Source organism: Cydia strobilella, chromosome 12 (assembly GCF_947568885.1).
Source record: "Cydia strobilella chromosome 12, ilCydStro3.1, whole genome shotgun sequence".
Lineage (NCBI taxonomy): Eukaryota > Metazoa > Arthropoda > Insecta > Lepidoptera > Tortricidae > Cydia > Cydia strobilella.
The window spans coordinates 3,627,854-3,641,039 of NC_086052.1; the positions used below are offsets into that span (position 1 = coordinate 3,627,854).

At 39.4% G+C, this 13,186-nt stretch overlaps 2 protein-coding genes across 2 annotated transcripts in view; both read right to left on the minus strand.

The window, feature by feature from the left end:
- LOC134745903 (PAN2-PAN3 deadenylation complex catalytic subunit PAN2) overlaps nucleotides 1–9,397 on the minus strand; it is a 28,197-nt gene extending 18,800 nt beyond the window's left edge. Inside the window, exons 1-9 of the mRNA XM_063680013.1 lie at nucleotides 9,229–9,397; nucleotides 8,670–8,830; nucleotides 7,776–7,945; nucleotides 6,497–6,617; nucleotides 5,129–5,325; nucleotides 4,479–4,710; nucleotides 2,826–2,965; nucleotides 2,128–2,280; nucleotides 978–1,074 (exon numbers count right to left, since the gene is read on the minus strand). Of these exons, the coding sequence (XP_063536083.1) occupies nucleotides 978–1,074; nucleotides 2,128–2,280; nucleotides 2,826–2,965; nucleotides 4,479–4,710; nucleotides 5,129–5,325; nucleotides 6,497–6,617; nucleotides 7,776–7,945; nucleotides 8,670–8,830; nucleotides 9,229–9,280 (1,323 nt within the window). The 5' untranslated portion in view covers nucleotides 9,281–9,397. The remainder of the gene's footprint in view (nucleotides 1–977; nucleotides 1,075–2,127; nucleotides 2,281–2,825; nucleotides 2,966–4,478; nucleotides 4,711–5,128; nucleotides 5,326–6,496; nucleotides 6,618–7,775; nucleotides 7,946–8,669; nucleotides 8,831–9,228) is intronic.
- Nucleotides 9,398–10,764: 1,367 nt separating this feature from the next.
- LOC134745752 (dynactin subunit 5) lies at nucleotides 10,765–12,860 on the minus strand. Its single transcript, XM_063679827.1, has 4 exons — nucleotides 12,721–12,860; nucleotides 12,457–12,644; nucleotides 11,913–12,024; nucleotides 10,765–11,071 (listed from the first exon to the last, which is right to left on the minus strand). The coding sequence occupies exons 1-4, from the start codon at nucleotides 12,766–12,768 to the stop codon at nucleotides 10,871–10,873; spliced, it is 549 nt and encodes a 182-aa protein (XP_063535897.1). The 5' UTR covers nucleotides 12,769–12,860; the 3' UTR covers nucleotides 10,765–10,870.
- Nucleotides 12,861–13,186: the final 326 nt, after the last annotated feature.

The window sequence follows — 13,186 nt, forward strand, 5'->3', positions numbered from 1 at the left end:
CGACCTAATAAAACTTGTAACAAATTAAATCTCTTTTCATTTTGTATAAGTGGCCATGTCGCTCAGACGCATAGTTTCCGAGATAAAATCGAAAAATAAACGAAAAATTTAACCTTCAAACCCCCCTCTCCCCCCCAGCACCAGGGTTATGTTCGAGGACTTTTGATATGTTAATCTCCTACCTAACTAGTCCAAACAAAGCTACGAAGTCAAAAATTCTGTTCCTAGCATTTCCCTCTACACCTTCTTATTGCTTGGCCAGGAACTAAAAATATATTTTTATTTTATTAGCCTCGCCTTATTAGCGCTCAAAAACCGGCATCGCTGACGTAGGCGAGAAAACCGCTAGGCTCAAATGGGACTGGGCCGGTCACGTCCACCGCATGCATCCGGAGAGGTGGGCTAGCTTAGCAACCAAGTGGATGCCGGTAGAGGGGCGTGGACGGGGCAGGCCCAAACGGAGATGGCGGGATGACCTGGACAGCTTCCTGAACAACTGGCCGGAGGAAACACCAAATCGGGAGTCGTGAAAATCAAGGGGAGAGGCCTTTGCCCAGCAGTGGGACACTTAGTAGGCTTAATATATATTTATTAGCCTACTTTGGTGTCCCACTGCTGGGCAAAGGCCTCCCCTCGTTTTCTCCACTCGACCCTGTCATCGGCATTTTCCCACCATTTGGGGTAGAATGCGTCCGAATTCCATCTTACGGACCCCAAGCTAACCTCCCCTGCTCGGTCACCCTGCTGAATAACGAACGAGGCTCTGGCGACCCACCAACCCGCACTGGACCAGCGTGGTGGGCTTACGGTCCAAATCCCCCTTACGATGTACAACTCCCCGTTACGGCCCCGAGTGCCCGGCAAAAGGGGTACTAAGAATCCCCGGCTGGAGATTTCCCACAAAACTAATTTACCAACCCATGCAAGAAAAACGGACTCCGAGGCAAAAATAATAATTGTATGTAAATTATAGTTACCTGATTTCTTTTGAAAGTCCTTGGGTTAGGAGCGTAGCCGATCGGACCCTGCATTTTCATGGTGTTTAGAACCTCCGAGTCTATCGGCTTGGGTTTCCTATGAAAGGAATTTAAATTTTTCGTTTGTCCCTTTCCGACGTATCGGTATGATGGAAAGGGACAAACGATTATTAGCGGCTTGTCAACTTTAGTAGACGTTTATGAATAAGGGGGTAAATGTTATTCAAGTCATGTTACTCATGTTAGTACACATATTGGGCCAATGCAGGCCAATCCAAGGGACGCAGCTATACTGTGAAACGAGATAACAACAGTCACCCAGCATAAATCATTATCACTGAGGGTCACTCATGTAGGTACATATTTGTAGATCCACCTATAATATAGCTTGATATGTTTTAATTCATTACTTGGATGATGGCCAACGGTGTCAGCATAGTTCCATTTTAATCGTCTGTCACTTTCGCACTTACATACATGCTAAAACGTGACAAGCATGGTGACAGGTGATAAAAATGCGACCGTGCTACGGCCGCTAGTTTTGCTTACACTCTACAAAATAACCACAGATTATCCTATTATGAAGCGTTTACGAAGAGGGCGTCATCACAAGATATAAATGCAATGTTATCTCTTCTATGCATCTTGTAGTTGAGATCAGGGATATTCGCATCCGCATCCGCAACCGCGGAACTTGCGCATTATTTTCAACATCCGCATCCGCATAAAATCGATGCGGAGCTTAATGCGGATGCGGATGTGGAACAGGTAGGTACAGGAACGTCTTAGCGGCGGCGTAATTTCGTCATTAGCCAATAGGAATCTCGTTTCGTTTTTGTGATTCGTCGATCGAGCATGAGCCTATGACGGAGAGCGACAAGAAGTGAATAGTTTGTTTTATTTGGACTTTAGTATAGTAATGCGATTGTGGGGCACCTATATTATTGTTCAAATACTAAAAGTTTCGTTTTTTTATTTAATAAAAATTACTAAAGTGTAATATTTGACGTTTTTTATGTGCCTAATCTCGACATCCGCATCCGCCGCATCCGCGGATATGAGCCTTCAAAAATTCGCATCTGCATCCGCGTCCGCGGATGTCAAAAAATCGGCATCCTCAAGATCCCTGGTTGAGATCCGTGACACATACCTGTATCCCTTCCTAAAGAAGGCTGGGGGTAGCTCGTTGAACCATCTCGGACCGGCGGCCAGGGGGGGGAGGGGCACGGACGAGAACTGGAAACTGGTGTCTGTTGGACCCGCGAAAGGAAGGTTCGGAGGGGCGTTGGCGAATTCCGTGGCTCTGTAATTTATAAAAAATGCTAAATGGATTTCGAAAAAAATATACATGTGGGACCACCTCTGAAGTATGATCTACCGAACAATAAACAAATTATCTAAATCATTTCATGATTGGCGGAGTAATTGCGTAACAAAGGTACAAAAACATTTAAGTCGGTTAAAAATCATGTGTTTCACTGAACAGACACGTTCATCACACTACAAAGGGAGGATTGGGTCTCCACCTATAAATACTTACCTGCAGAAATTGTTGAATACAGGTTCATGATTGTGCTGAGGTGAGAACAGGTGCAAATGTCCGGCTTGGTCACCGAAGACAAGAGCTTGGCTTGTTGCTGACACGTCCATCACAGTGCAAAGTGAGGATTGGGTCTCCACCTATAAATACTTACCTGGAGAAATTGTTGAATACAGGTTCATGATTGTGCTGGGGTGAAAACAGATGCAAATGTCCAGCTTGGTCACCAAAGACAATAGCTTGGCTTGTTGCTGACACGTTCATCACAGTGCAAAGGGAGGATTGGGTCTCCACCTATAAATACTTACCTGGAGAAATTGTTGAATACAGGTTCATGATTGTGCTGGGGTGAAAACAGATGCAAATGTCCAGCTTGGTCACCAAAGACAAGAGCTTGGCTTGTTGCTGACACGTCCATCACAGTGCAAAGGGAGGATTGGGTGTCCACCTATAAATACTTACCTGGAGAAATTGTTGAATACAGGTTCATGATTGTGCTGGGGTGAGAACAGGTGCAAATGTCCGGCTTGGTCACCGAAGATAAGAGCTTGGCTTGTTGCTGACACGTCCATCACAGTGCAAAGCGAGGATTGGGTGTCCACCTGTTAATAAAGAACCGTGTTACCGCCTGGACTTAAACATGGAAACTAGGCAGATACAGATGTAGTGAAAAATCCTTTGCCATCGTATTTTCTCGAAACGTGCGTATTTGTCATGCTACTTCAGTCAACCTCAGTGTTTTTTGTACTGATACCATAGAGTAACTTATACTAGAGCGGTACTGTCATAGTAAATTTTGTAACCCCAGTAAATTCACTGCCACCTGTCGACCAGGGACCGGACAACCCTTTCCGCGATAAAACCCTTTCAATGGGCAACACTTAAACACGGCTAACACATTGAAAGACTTTCCCTTTTGAACTGCAAGCCCATTCATACCCTTACCTTTGACTAACCCTTACCGAAAAGCTACCCAAAAATAAGGCTAGCCCTTAATAAGGGTTACCCTTATCTTTAAGCGCTTTTTATAAAGGTTTCCCTTTGCGTGAAAGAGACAGGATTAGTATATATCTACGGTAGTGTATGAAAAGGAAAGAAAATACTTGCCTAGTCAAAGAACGCCGCCGTCGCCGCCGACGATCGCTCGGATTCGAAGTAATGTGTGCTTTATGAACAAGATAGACGACTTAAATTAGCACGCTTATATGCTAAAAGGGAAGCCCTTTATAAGGCTAACCCTTATAAGCAATATGCAAGGTGTTGGTGAGCGGATGATAAGGGTTTTGTAAGGGTATTTGGGCTACCGATTACTCAAATGTGGTAGCTTTATATAAGGGTTTTTAAAACCAAAACAAAGGGTTTCGTCTGGCAAAGGGTATGGTGAGTTAAGCCTTATGCAATACCCTTATAAAACCCCGATAAGGGATAGCGGGCCGGTCCCTGCTGTCGACACACTTTAAAACTTAAAATGAAAATTTATAAAAATACGATAAAATGTATTTCAATATGGATAAATGTTTTTTTTTATTTGCATTAATTATTTTTATGATTTTGACCCATGTTCTTTCACTGATATGCGTTAAAATTGTTAAATAACAAACGAAACCGTCAACGCCATCTATACGACAGTAGGCCAAAGCTAGTAGCGCCCTCTGATCGAGAGTCAAATTTTCTTGATTTTCGAGGCACGTTTTTTCCTTAGACTGTATCCATCTATTACGGAGTTATATCTATCTTTGCTGATACTGACTGAAATAGCATACATTGTTGCGTCGCGCTTTAAAAGTGACAGAGCTAGAAGTAGTTCCTCGCGCTCTAATCAAATTAATGTGTGATGATCTGTCTATAATTGAAGTTTCAAAATTTGGCAACTTTTTTAGCAATTTTTTCAGTAAATCTTGCCAATTGGCAAGTTTTTTTATCTATTTTAGCAACTTTTCACCTCTCATTTAGAATCTTACTTGGAAGACGGAGTGGTTGTCATCACTAGCGTTGACATGCAGCAGCGTGACGTGTCCGTCCCCGGACAGGGCCACGGCGCGGCCGGAGAAGGCAGGCAGGTAGTGCAGCAGCAGCGGCGGCGCGGCCGGCGCGCGCGACCACGCCGCCGCCGCCGCCGTGGCCGAGCCGGCGCGCAGGCGGCGCACGTCCCACACTACCACGTAGGGCTCCGCCACTGCTACGCCGTTCACTCTGTTCACAATGGTAGATATTTTTATAAGATAAGATAAGATAAATTTATTTGCAATGTAGTGGTAAACGTAGTTGGACAGTGGGTAATTTTAAGTGCGTACATTTTGCTTAAAGAAGCATGCAAACTTAACCCTTAAATGCATAATGATGTATATATGCATCGTATATTTGATGGTCCGTGGCTCAATATGCAGCTATCCAAAATCACATTTATTACTTTTATACAGCATGACACATCTATTTCAATTTATTAAAAAGTTATACAAAAAATCATGCATTTAAGGGTTAGGAAAGTTTGCATGCTTTAAAAGGACATTAACTAATACATAATAAAAACTGCCGGAATCCGACACCCTTCGAGCCAAAAGCACCAAATAAAAAAAAACTGGTTCACAACTATAGTCGGTATAACACTCACGACTGGAACCCGCACGTGATGAGCAGGTCGCCCTGCATGTCCAGGTCGGAGAGGCAGGCGGAGTGCGCCCGGAACGTGTGCTGCGCTGTCGTAGGGCTCCGCAGGTCGCGGAGGCTCACGGAGCCGTTGGCGCTGCCGCAGGCGACTAGGGAGCTCCCGCCGCCGCGGAGGACGGCGCAGCCTTCTTCCGGGATCGGCTATGGATATATATATAAAACAGCTTACGGCTTTATAATATAACGCAGAGGGAATATATTTCCCACATGATTTTGAACTTTGTTTCAAAGCACTTTCAAAGTGATTCAAATTTGCGTAATTTCTGACATCATTGAACGTTTTAAAGGGTTACATAAAGCGAGTCGGACGTAAGTTTTTGACGTTAGAAGAACAGGGTACAATCTAATAGCGTTTAGTTTTCTTGAATAGATAAGATGAAGTAGATTTAAATTTTAATATTTATTTTATAATTTTAGGCAATGTCATATACCCAACAGTGCCCGACACCGTTATCCTTGAGTGATACCACTGATACCACGCAAAGAGGTTAGAGGGAATAAATAAATAATAAATAAAATATTTTTATTGTACATAAGGAGCACGTTACATAATAAACAATTACACAAGGGTTTGTACAAACATGACAGTATGGAGAGGTCAGACTTTCGACCCCTAAACTAGGTAAGCACCTGTGCCTTAGGGGCTAAAGTTCGTCTAAATTCGATGTCGAAACAAAAATGAAGGTCGTGTACAGCAGTAATATAGTAAAACATTAAACTAATTGCTATAAATAAATAGTTGCTTAAGTTATTTAAATTTATTTACACTTTAATTATACATTAGCTAGTTGCCTCTGCCTATGTTATTATAACGAGGAGATTTTCAGTCTCATTGTAAGTTAGATTTAGCAGCCAGTCTTGTACTTTAATTTTGACTTCCCGCCTTGTCAAGCAAAAGTCAAGGAATGTGGGTTGAAGCCTCGTGAACGATAGATGCCGCTGCGTTGGTGGATTGAGAAGCAGTTTGTATACAAACATAAAGAAAAAAAGTTGTCATTTTAAAAGCCATGTGGAAGAAAAGTGATTAGAATATAAATTATAAAATGATAGGAATTTGTATTGCAAAAAAATACTCACAACATCAGTCTCCACAAGTCTACCACTGCATGTCCGTCATGTTGCGCGATCTGTTGAGCAACTAGTGAACTTTACTACTCACAATTACAGTTTCCACCAGTTTAGTAAGGTCCAGATCTATCAACTTGTCCTGATGTCCGCCCATCATTAGCTTGGTAGAATTCACTTGGTACAGGCACTGCATGTCTGTCATGTTGCGCGATCTGTTGAGCAACTAGTGAACTTTACTACTCACAATAACAGTTTCCACCAGTTTAGTAAGGTCCAGATCTATCAACTTGTCCTGATGTCCACCCATCATTAGCTTGGTAGAATTCACTTGGTACAGGCACTGCATGTCCGTCATGTTGCGCGATCTGTTGAGCAACTGGTGAACTTTTATGATGTCTATGATGGTAATTAAAAAAGATTTATACATGTTAATGAGTCTCACATAACCAATGAGGGTTGTGTTGTAGTTTTCTGTTTTATTTTTATCTTTTTCAAAAACAACACATAATTTACTCGTAAAGTTTTTTTAATAAGTAGAATTTTAGCCTTGTTTTAAACAATGTATTTTTTTTATGTGAAACGTGAGTGAAATTTCTTTAAAAAACCTGTAGGGGTCGGATCAAAAAGTAATTAATTCCGGCTTACACTTGACTGCACATTTCTTAATTTTAGACCACGTAGTTTCGGAGATAAAGGGGGGAAGGGTCAAGTTTTTGGCTATTTTCTTAAATAACTTCTAAACTATTTATTTTAAAATTACAAAAAAAAAAAATTGAGATTGTCAAAATGAGCTCTTGCATTTTATATCTAACACGATATAGTTTGCAGGGATCGGATACCAAATTTCAACTTAATTAGTCCAGTACTTTCAGAGAAAATAGGCTGTGACAGACGGACAGACAGATAGACAGACAGACGCACGAGTGATCCTATAAGCGTTCCGTTTTTTCCTTTTCATTTCATTTCATTTCATTTATTTATTATCTCATATAAGCTTACAGTAATGTACCAAATCGCTTACACGGTAAACATTATGCATAATTAATTGAAAAATACAAGATTCTGACACAAATAACACCATAGAATTAACAACTACATAAAAGGACAACAAAACACTAATTACGGTTAAACAACCAAGTCAAACATAAAGAATAAAAATAATAATATTTTGAGGTACGGAACCCTAAAAACGGCCAAGGTAAAAAACGGTAAAAAATCACGTTTGTTGTATGGGAGCCCCACTTAAATATTTATTTTATTCTGTTTTTAGTATTTGTTGTTATAGCGGCAACAAAAATACATCATCTGTGAAAATTTGAACTGTCTAGCTATCACGGTTCATGAGATACAACCTGGTGACAGGCAGACAGACAGAAGAACAGACAGACGGACAGGCGGACAGAGGAGTCTTAGTAGTAGTAGTAGTCCCGCTTTTACGCTTTGGGTACGGAACCCTAAAAATAAAGTCTTTCTGAGCTTTTAAAATGGAAAAAGTAGGTAATAGACAAAGAAATGTTACTAACCTGTGAGTATGTTTCGGAATGCCTCTCCGTATCTGATGGCGCAGTGACGTTTTCGTCAGCGCATAAATACCATTTTCCATGGTTAGTATGTCCCTCACTTCCTCCGACTCATGGACTTGGAAGGATGTGTATTTCTGCATAGCTGGGCCGTAGTATGATGTCACATGGCCCTAAGTTATGTCAATCAGTTAAAATTCGGTTATTAGTTTTACAAGATAGTATTTATTGGATTTGGGGATGAGCTGGTAGCATAGCGGTATACTGTGGAGCTGTCAACCTGTAGTGGCAGCATGGTTCCATTTTTATCGCCTGTCACTTTCGCACTTACATACTTGTTAGAACGTGACAAGCATGGTGACAGGTGATAAAAATGCGACTGTGCTACGGCCGCTGGAGGCTTGGTTCAAACGTATGTTCAATCCATTAAGTTTTATGGGTAAAAACAATATCGATTTAAAATAACAGTTGTTTAATGTTGAAGGAATAAACATGATAACCCTGGCTAATCCCAATATGACATAGTTCTGAAGTTATGTTGTAATTTTTCTAAATAATGTAGTGTATAAGATGTCTGATAAGAAACCTCTTGCTTACTTCTTACTTGAGGAATAATAAGCTTAAAACTTGTAATTTTCTAAAATAATCAAATATCGAAATATGAAAAATTTGCAGAAAAAAACCTTCATCTTACCCTAACCTACAGTGAAAAGGTTATAGGTAAGGGAAAAAGGCGCCGCAGGCGCCCTGTACATCTTTACAGTGTAAAAGGCGCCGCAGGCGCCCTTTACGTAAGGCGCGCTTTTGATTGTCGGGCTTCGCTCAACCCTACAGTGTAAAACCTGTGTGTAAAAGGTAACTAATTAAATTTATAAATTTAACAATAAGAATACATACCCCTTGATTACCCATCCAGATGAGCTCTTCAAACTTGTCAAACTGCACTGCAGAGACACCAAACCTGTCTCCACCATCCACCAGTATAGTGCTCCGCACTTCATACTCCCCTTCCTGTGACGGCATGATGTACTGAGGAGTGTATTCTGCTGTGTATGCATCTAGAATAAAGAAGAATCTTGATTTTTTTTGAAGTTCAGGTTTCATTGTTGGTTTATAGTATGAGGTGTTTGTGTTTAATAAAATGTGTGAGAAATTATTTAAATATGATTGTGATATAAATATCTATCAGAATAAATGTGCAGTTAACAAGCTTTATATTGAAATATAGCCCCAGCTGCATGTTTATACAAAATTTAAAAACAAAGGACATTCAAATAAATTTAAATTAAATTAATCTTACAAGTTACTTTCGAATCTCTCTCCAAAGCCGTGATTTTTATGCAATGTTTAAGACTCAGTAGTTGGTAGTTCCCAAATTTATTTCTTAAAAGGGTAAAATAATCTAAACGGATTCTTATAACAAACCAAACAACCATTAATACCAGGTCTTAAATACCTGTTAAAAGATGATCGGCTGGCATACACAGATCGTTAAAATGGTACTCCATTTTCTGAACGCGAATGCGATTTTTATTAGAATGCGAAGGTAAGTAACATCAATACATTATATTTTTAACACATAATTTAAAGAAGCTACCGGCTACCGGCTCCGATTATAATTTACTCATTTCATTACCCAGTGTAAAATACGCAAGCAAAATCGCATCACAAACCACAAACGGCACAAACCAACAACGCAAACCAGCCACTTAAAATAGTACAGTTGACAACAATGCAATACCGATGTCAAAATGTTATAAACATTTACTTCCGTAAAATAATTTACTTAAAGTCTGAAATCTTTGTTTACTTATTACTATTTCACGATTTGTGTCGCCTACAGTACTTTAGTGACATGGCGCAGCGAAGGGATAACGGATTCTTTACGCCATTGTGCACGGTATGCGAAGAATATTGCTAAACGACAATGAAGCTTATGGTGATCAAAATAGTTTTCAAATTACTAGTGATTTTGTGTAATATGGATATTAAAAGAAGTGTCAGCCGCAACGCAAGCGAAGCGACTGCGTCGTCTGTAAAATTGCTAAAGGCATTTTTCTGATTTTTAAACGCTCATAATGTTTGAATTCAACAATTTCAAATATTATTTTGATGATTTTATTATTTATTTCAACATTAAAATATGAAGTTATTATCCTAGAGATACAATAACCAGGGGGGTGTCACTGCGCAGTTTAGGTATATTTGGCCGGCGCACCGCCCGGGCAGGTGTATGCCAGTGGGCTGCCGCTCGCGCAAAATTGAAAATACGCAATGGCTTCGAAACCTGAATCGCGATCTAATCTGTATAAAAGATAATGTTCTGTTTACGGATGTCTGAATAAACGGAAGAACAAGGAAGCAGAAAAAACAATTTTTTTAAATTCCGGACTATATTGACCGACATATTTTTCAAAGGATTCTGTGGCATACCTACTTCCGTGAGAATCAGACATATACTATCTCCGGCTAAAAATTTTATGTTTACAGAATCAACGTTTGTAATTCCTACATATTTATCTTAAAAATAATAAATCAGTAGGTATAGGTACAAAAACTTGTCAAGTGACAACCCCGTGCCGACACTCACAGCTCGGTCATAAAACTGCGGCGCGCAAAGAAGATTCACGGTTCGTGCGCGGTTATAAGTTTCAATTTTGCTTGCAGGCGGCGGGTGTAGGTATAATTTTGTACCTAAATCTGGCTTTTGTGAAGGAGTGAATTTTCTGTACGGTAGTACTATTAGTTATTCTGTGCAATAACTCTTCTCAAGTTTTCTCATCATTATTAAATACCGGCTATGACTATGACCTACTCGACCAGTTCCCAAGTATTCATCAAAATATTCGTGTCGTGTGGCAAAAAAGAGAAGCAGGATTTCATTTCTGCCTACTCGCATCCAGGCCATAAATGATTTAAAAAAAAAAAAAAACATTTCTGCCTATTTTTGCTACAAGTGTAGATAGTCATTATTAAAAAAAAAAAAACTAAGTCTGGTGACGCAAATATATTTATATTTAATGATGATAAGTTACAATAAAAAAAACTATAAAATATTGGAATTAAATAACATTAGCAGCTTATGTTAAAATTAAAACTTAATTTACAGTAGTCGGTAGAAAATGCTGGTAGTAGCCTTTAGTGAACTCTGTCATCAAGTCAGGCATGGCTTCAGGTAAAGTGGTGACGAAGCGAGCAGGGCTGCCGGAGTATCTAGCGAATGAGGGTACCACTGTCTCGGCAGGCAGCACAGAGTTGTCTTCAATCATACAACAGTCTTTTAGGACACATCTCCTGCCCTGTAAATAGTATAGGTATTATAATATTAATTGTTATAAAATATAAGACTAGTTTTTATTCGGCTTTGTAGTTGTAAAGGGAGTAAAGGGACTAAGTATGTCTGATGTTATTTAAAGTTGTGCATAAATCTAAATTTTGGGCAACTATTTTGAATTGAAACTGAATAAACACAGAAGGCATAAGCGATGGCAAATTGTAGGACAATATTTTGTGTCAAGACTGTCAAGACATATTATGCCTCATTTCTACTATATTCTTGGCCACATTATTATTGCCTTCACATGGATACTACTACCAAGAAGCAGCTCAAAATGGAACATTCTTCTTAAGAGTCCCCGGCAAGCTCGGCCGAAATGCACCTTCCCATTCAAATGTAGTTCCACTCTCGTTTTAAAACTACATGTTGGATTGTAATGAAACTTTGCACATCAATAACATGAAGTATTTCTAGGTCTGAAATTAGTTTATATAGCTCTAGTTTATGAAACAAACGAACTAGAGCAAAAACAAGTTGTATGAATAACTTAAATTCACTGTATTTTTTTAACTTTGGTATCTAAAGCTACATAAACTAATAACAGACATAGATATACCTTATCCTATTGTAAGTACAAAGTTTTAGAGCAATCTAGGTAGTCGTTTTAAAATGAGAGCGGAACTACGTTTGTATGGAGAATGCAGCTTGCCGGAGACCCTTAAGTTGCAGCATACATTAAAATCTAAATGGGTTTAGATACAACCCAAAGGAATTATATCAACCAGTGAAGAGAATTGTGAGAAAATTCAGCAACTTATATTTTGACACCCAGCCAATGGTATCGAAAGTCAACAAATACTCACTATAACAACATTTTTCCCAATGTACACATAAGATCCAACCACAGCAGCATTTACCACAGTGTTTTCCCCGACATAAACATGGTCACCCATTTGAAGCGGGAAGAAGGCCACCCTGTAAAGTAAAACAAATACAGTGTAAACTCCATATAACGTCTAACAAAACTTCCGTGAGACACAGACATATTAAATATATTAATAAGTGACCCCCCCCCCCCCCCCCCTTGTAGTAACTACTCTCTCTCTCTTTAGTCTTTTTCTACCCATTGGGTGTAGGCCTCCTTCATTTTGCGCCATTCGTCACGGTTCTGTGCGACTCCAAGTGGCTCCAAGTAGTCACTACTAGCCGCCCCTTTCTCAGCACTCATCTTGCTTGCTGCCGCCCTAGGCCCGGGCCTACTTGGCCTTAGGGCAAATCCGCCACTGTTTATTCCAACAGGTGTTATGTATCATTCTCAATAAGCCCTCTCACAGTCGGAGAGAGAACGAATTGCGTCTTTGGAGTGCTCGACTACTTTTATAGCATTTCACCCTAGTTTGTACTCACCCTTTACTAAACTTCTTAAAAGGTGGCCGTATGACGGACCCTTTACTGATGATGCAAAAACGTCCTGTCTTAACATTAGCCAGGTCGCCTCTTATGATTGCTTCACTTTGAACGATAACTTTGCCATGTAGAATAATGTTTTGAGAGCCGCACAGCACTGTTTGTCTGCTCACTTTATTACCAGAAGCCTGCGAAAAATAGTTTGTTAAACCTGAATTATATGAAAAAAAATATTTTAAAGTAATGCGAGTTATACAAGCTTACTGTTTCCACATATTCAGATTTATTGTAATAAATATCTTGAAGCTCCATTTTACAAAGTTTCTGTTAAATAAATCAAGTAAGTTCCTAATTTAGCGAACAATTACACATCGACCATCAACAAATACGAATTATATTATACGAATCCAGATACGTAGTATCTCTTATTAGTCTGTGGAATCCAGTCAACTGAGTCAACTGTCAGTGTGTGTCACTACTGTCAGTGCCAGGCAGGGTGTCAAAATGACAATTGGCGATATCTGAGTTACTATAAAACTGCTAGCATTTCAAAGCGTGTTTAATAAATAGTAAATATAATATTATTACTTTTTTCTTGAATTTAAAAATTCAATTTTATATTCCAAAGGCGGTAATGTCGTAATTCGAGAAGAAACCACGAAGTTTATTTAATTTTATATGGGGTTTCACTACTGGCAAGTTTCGTCAAAAAAAATGTATAATAAAAGAA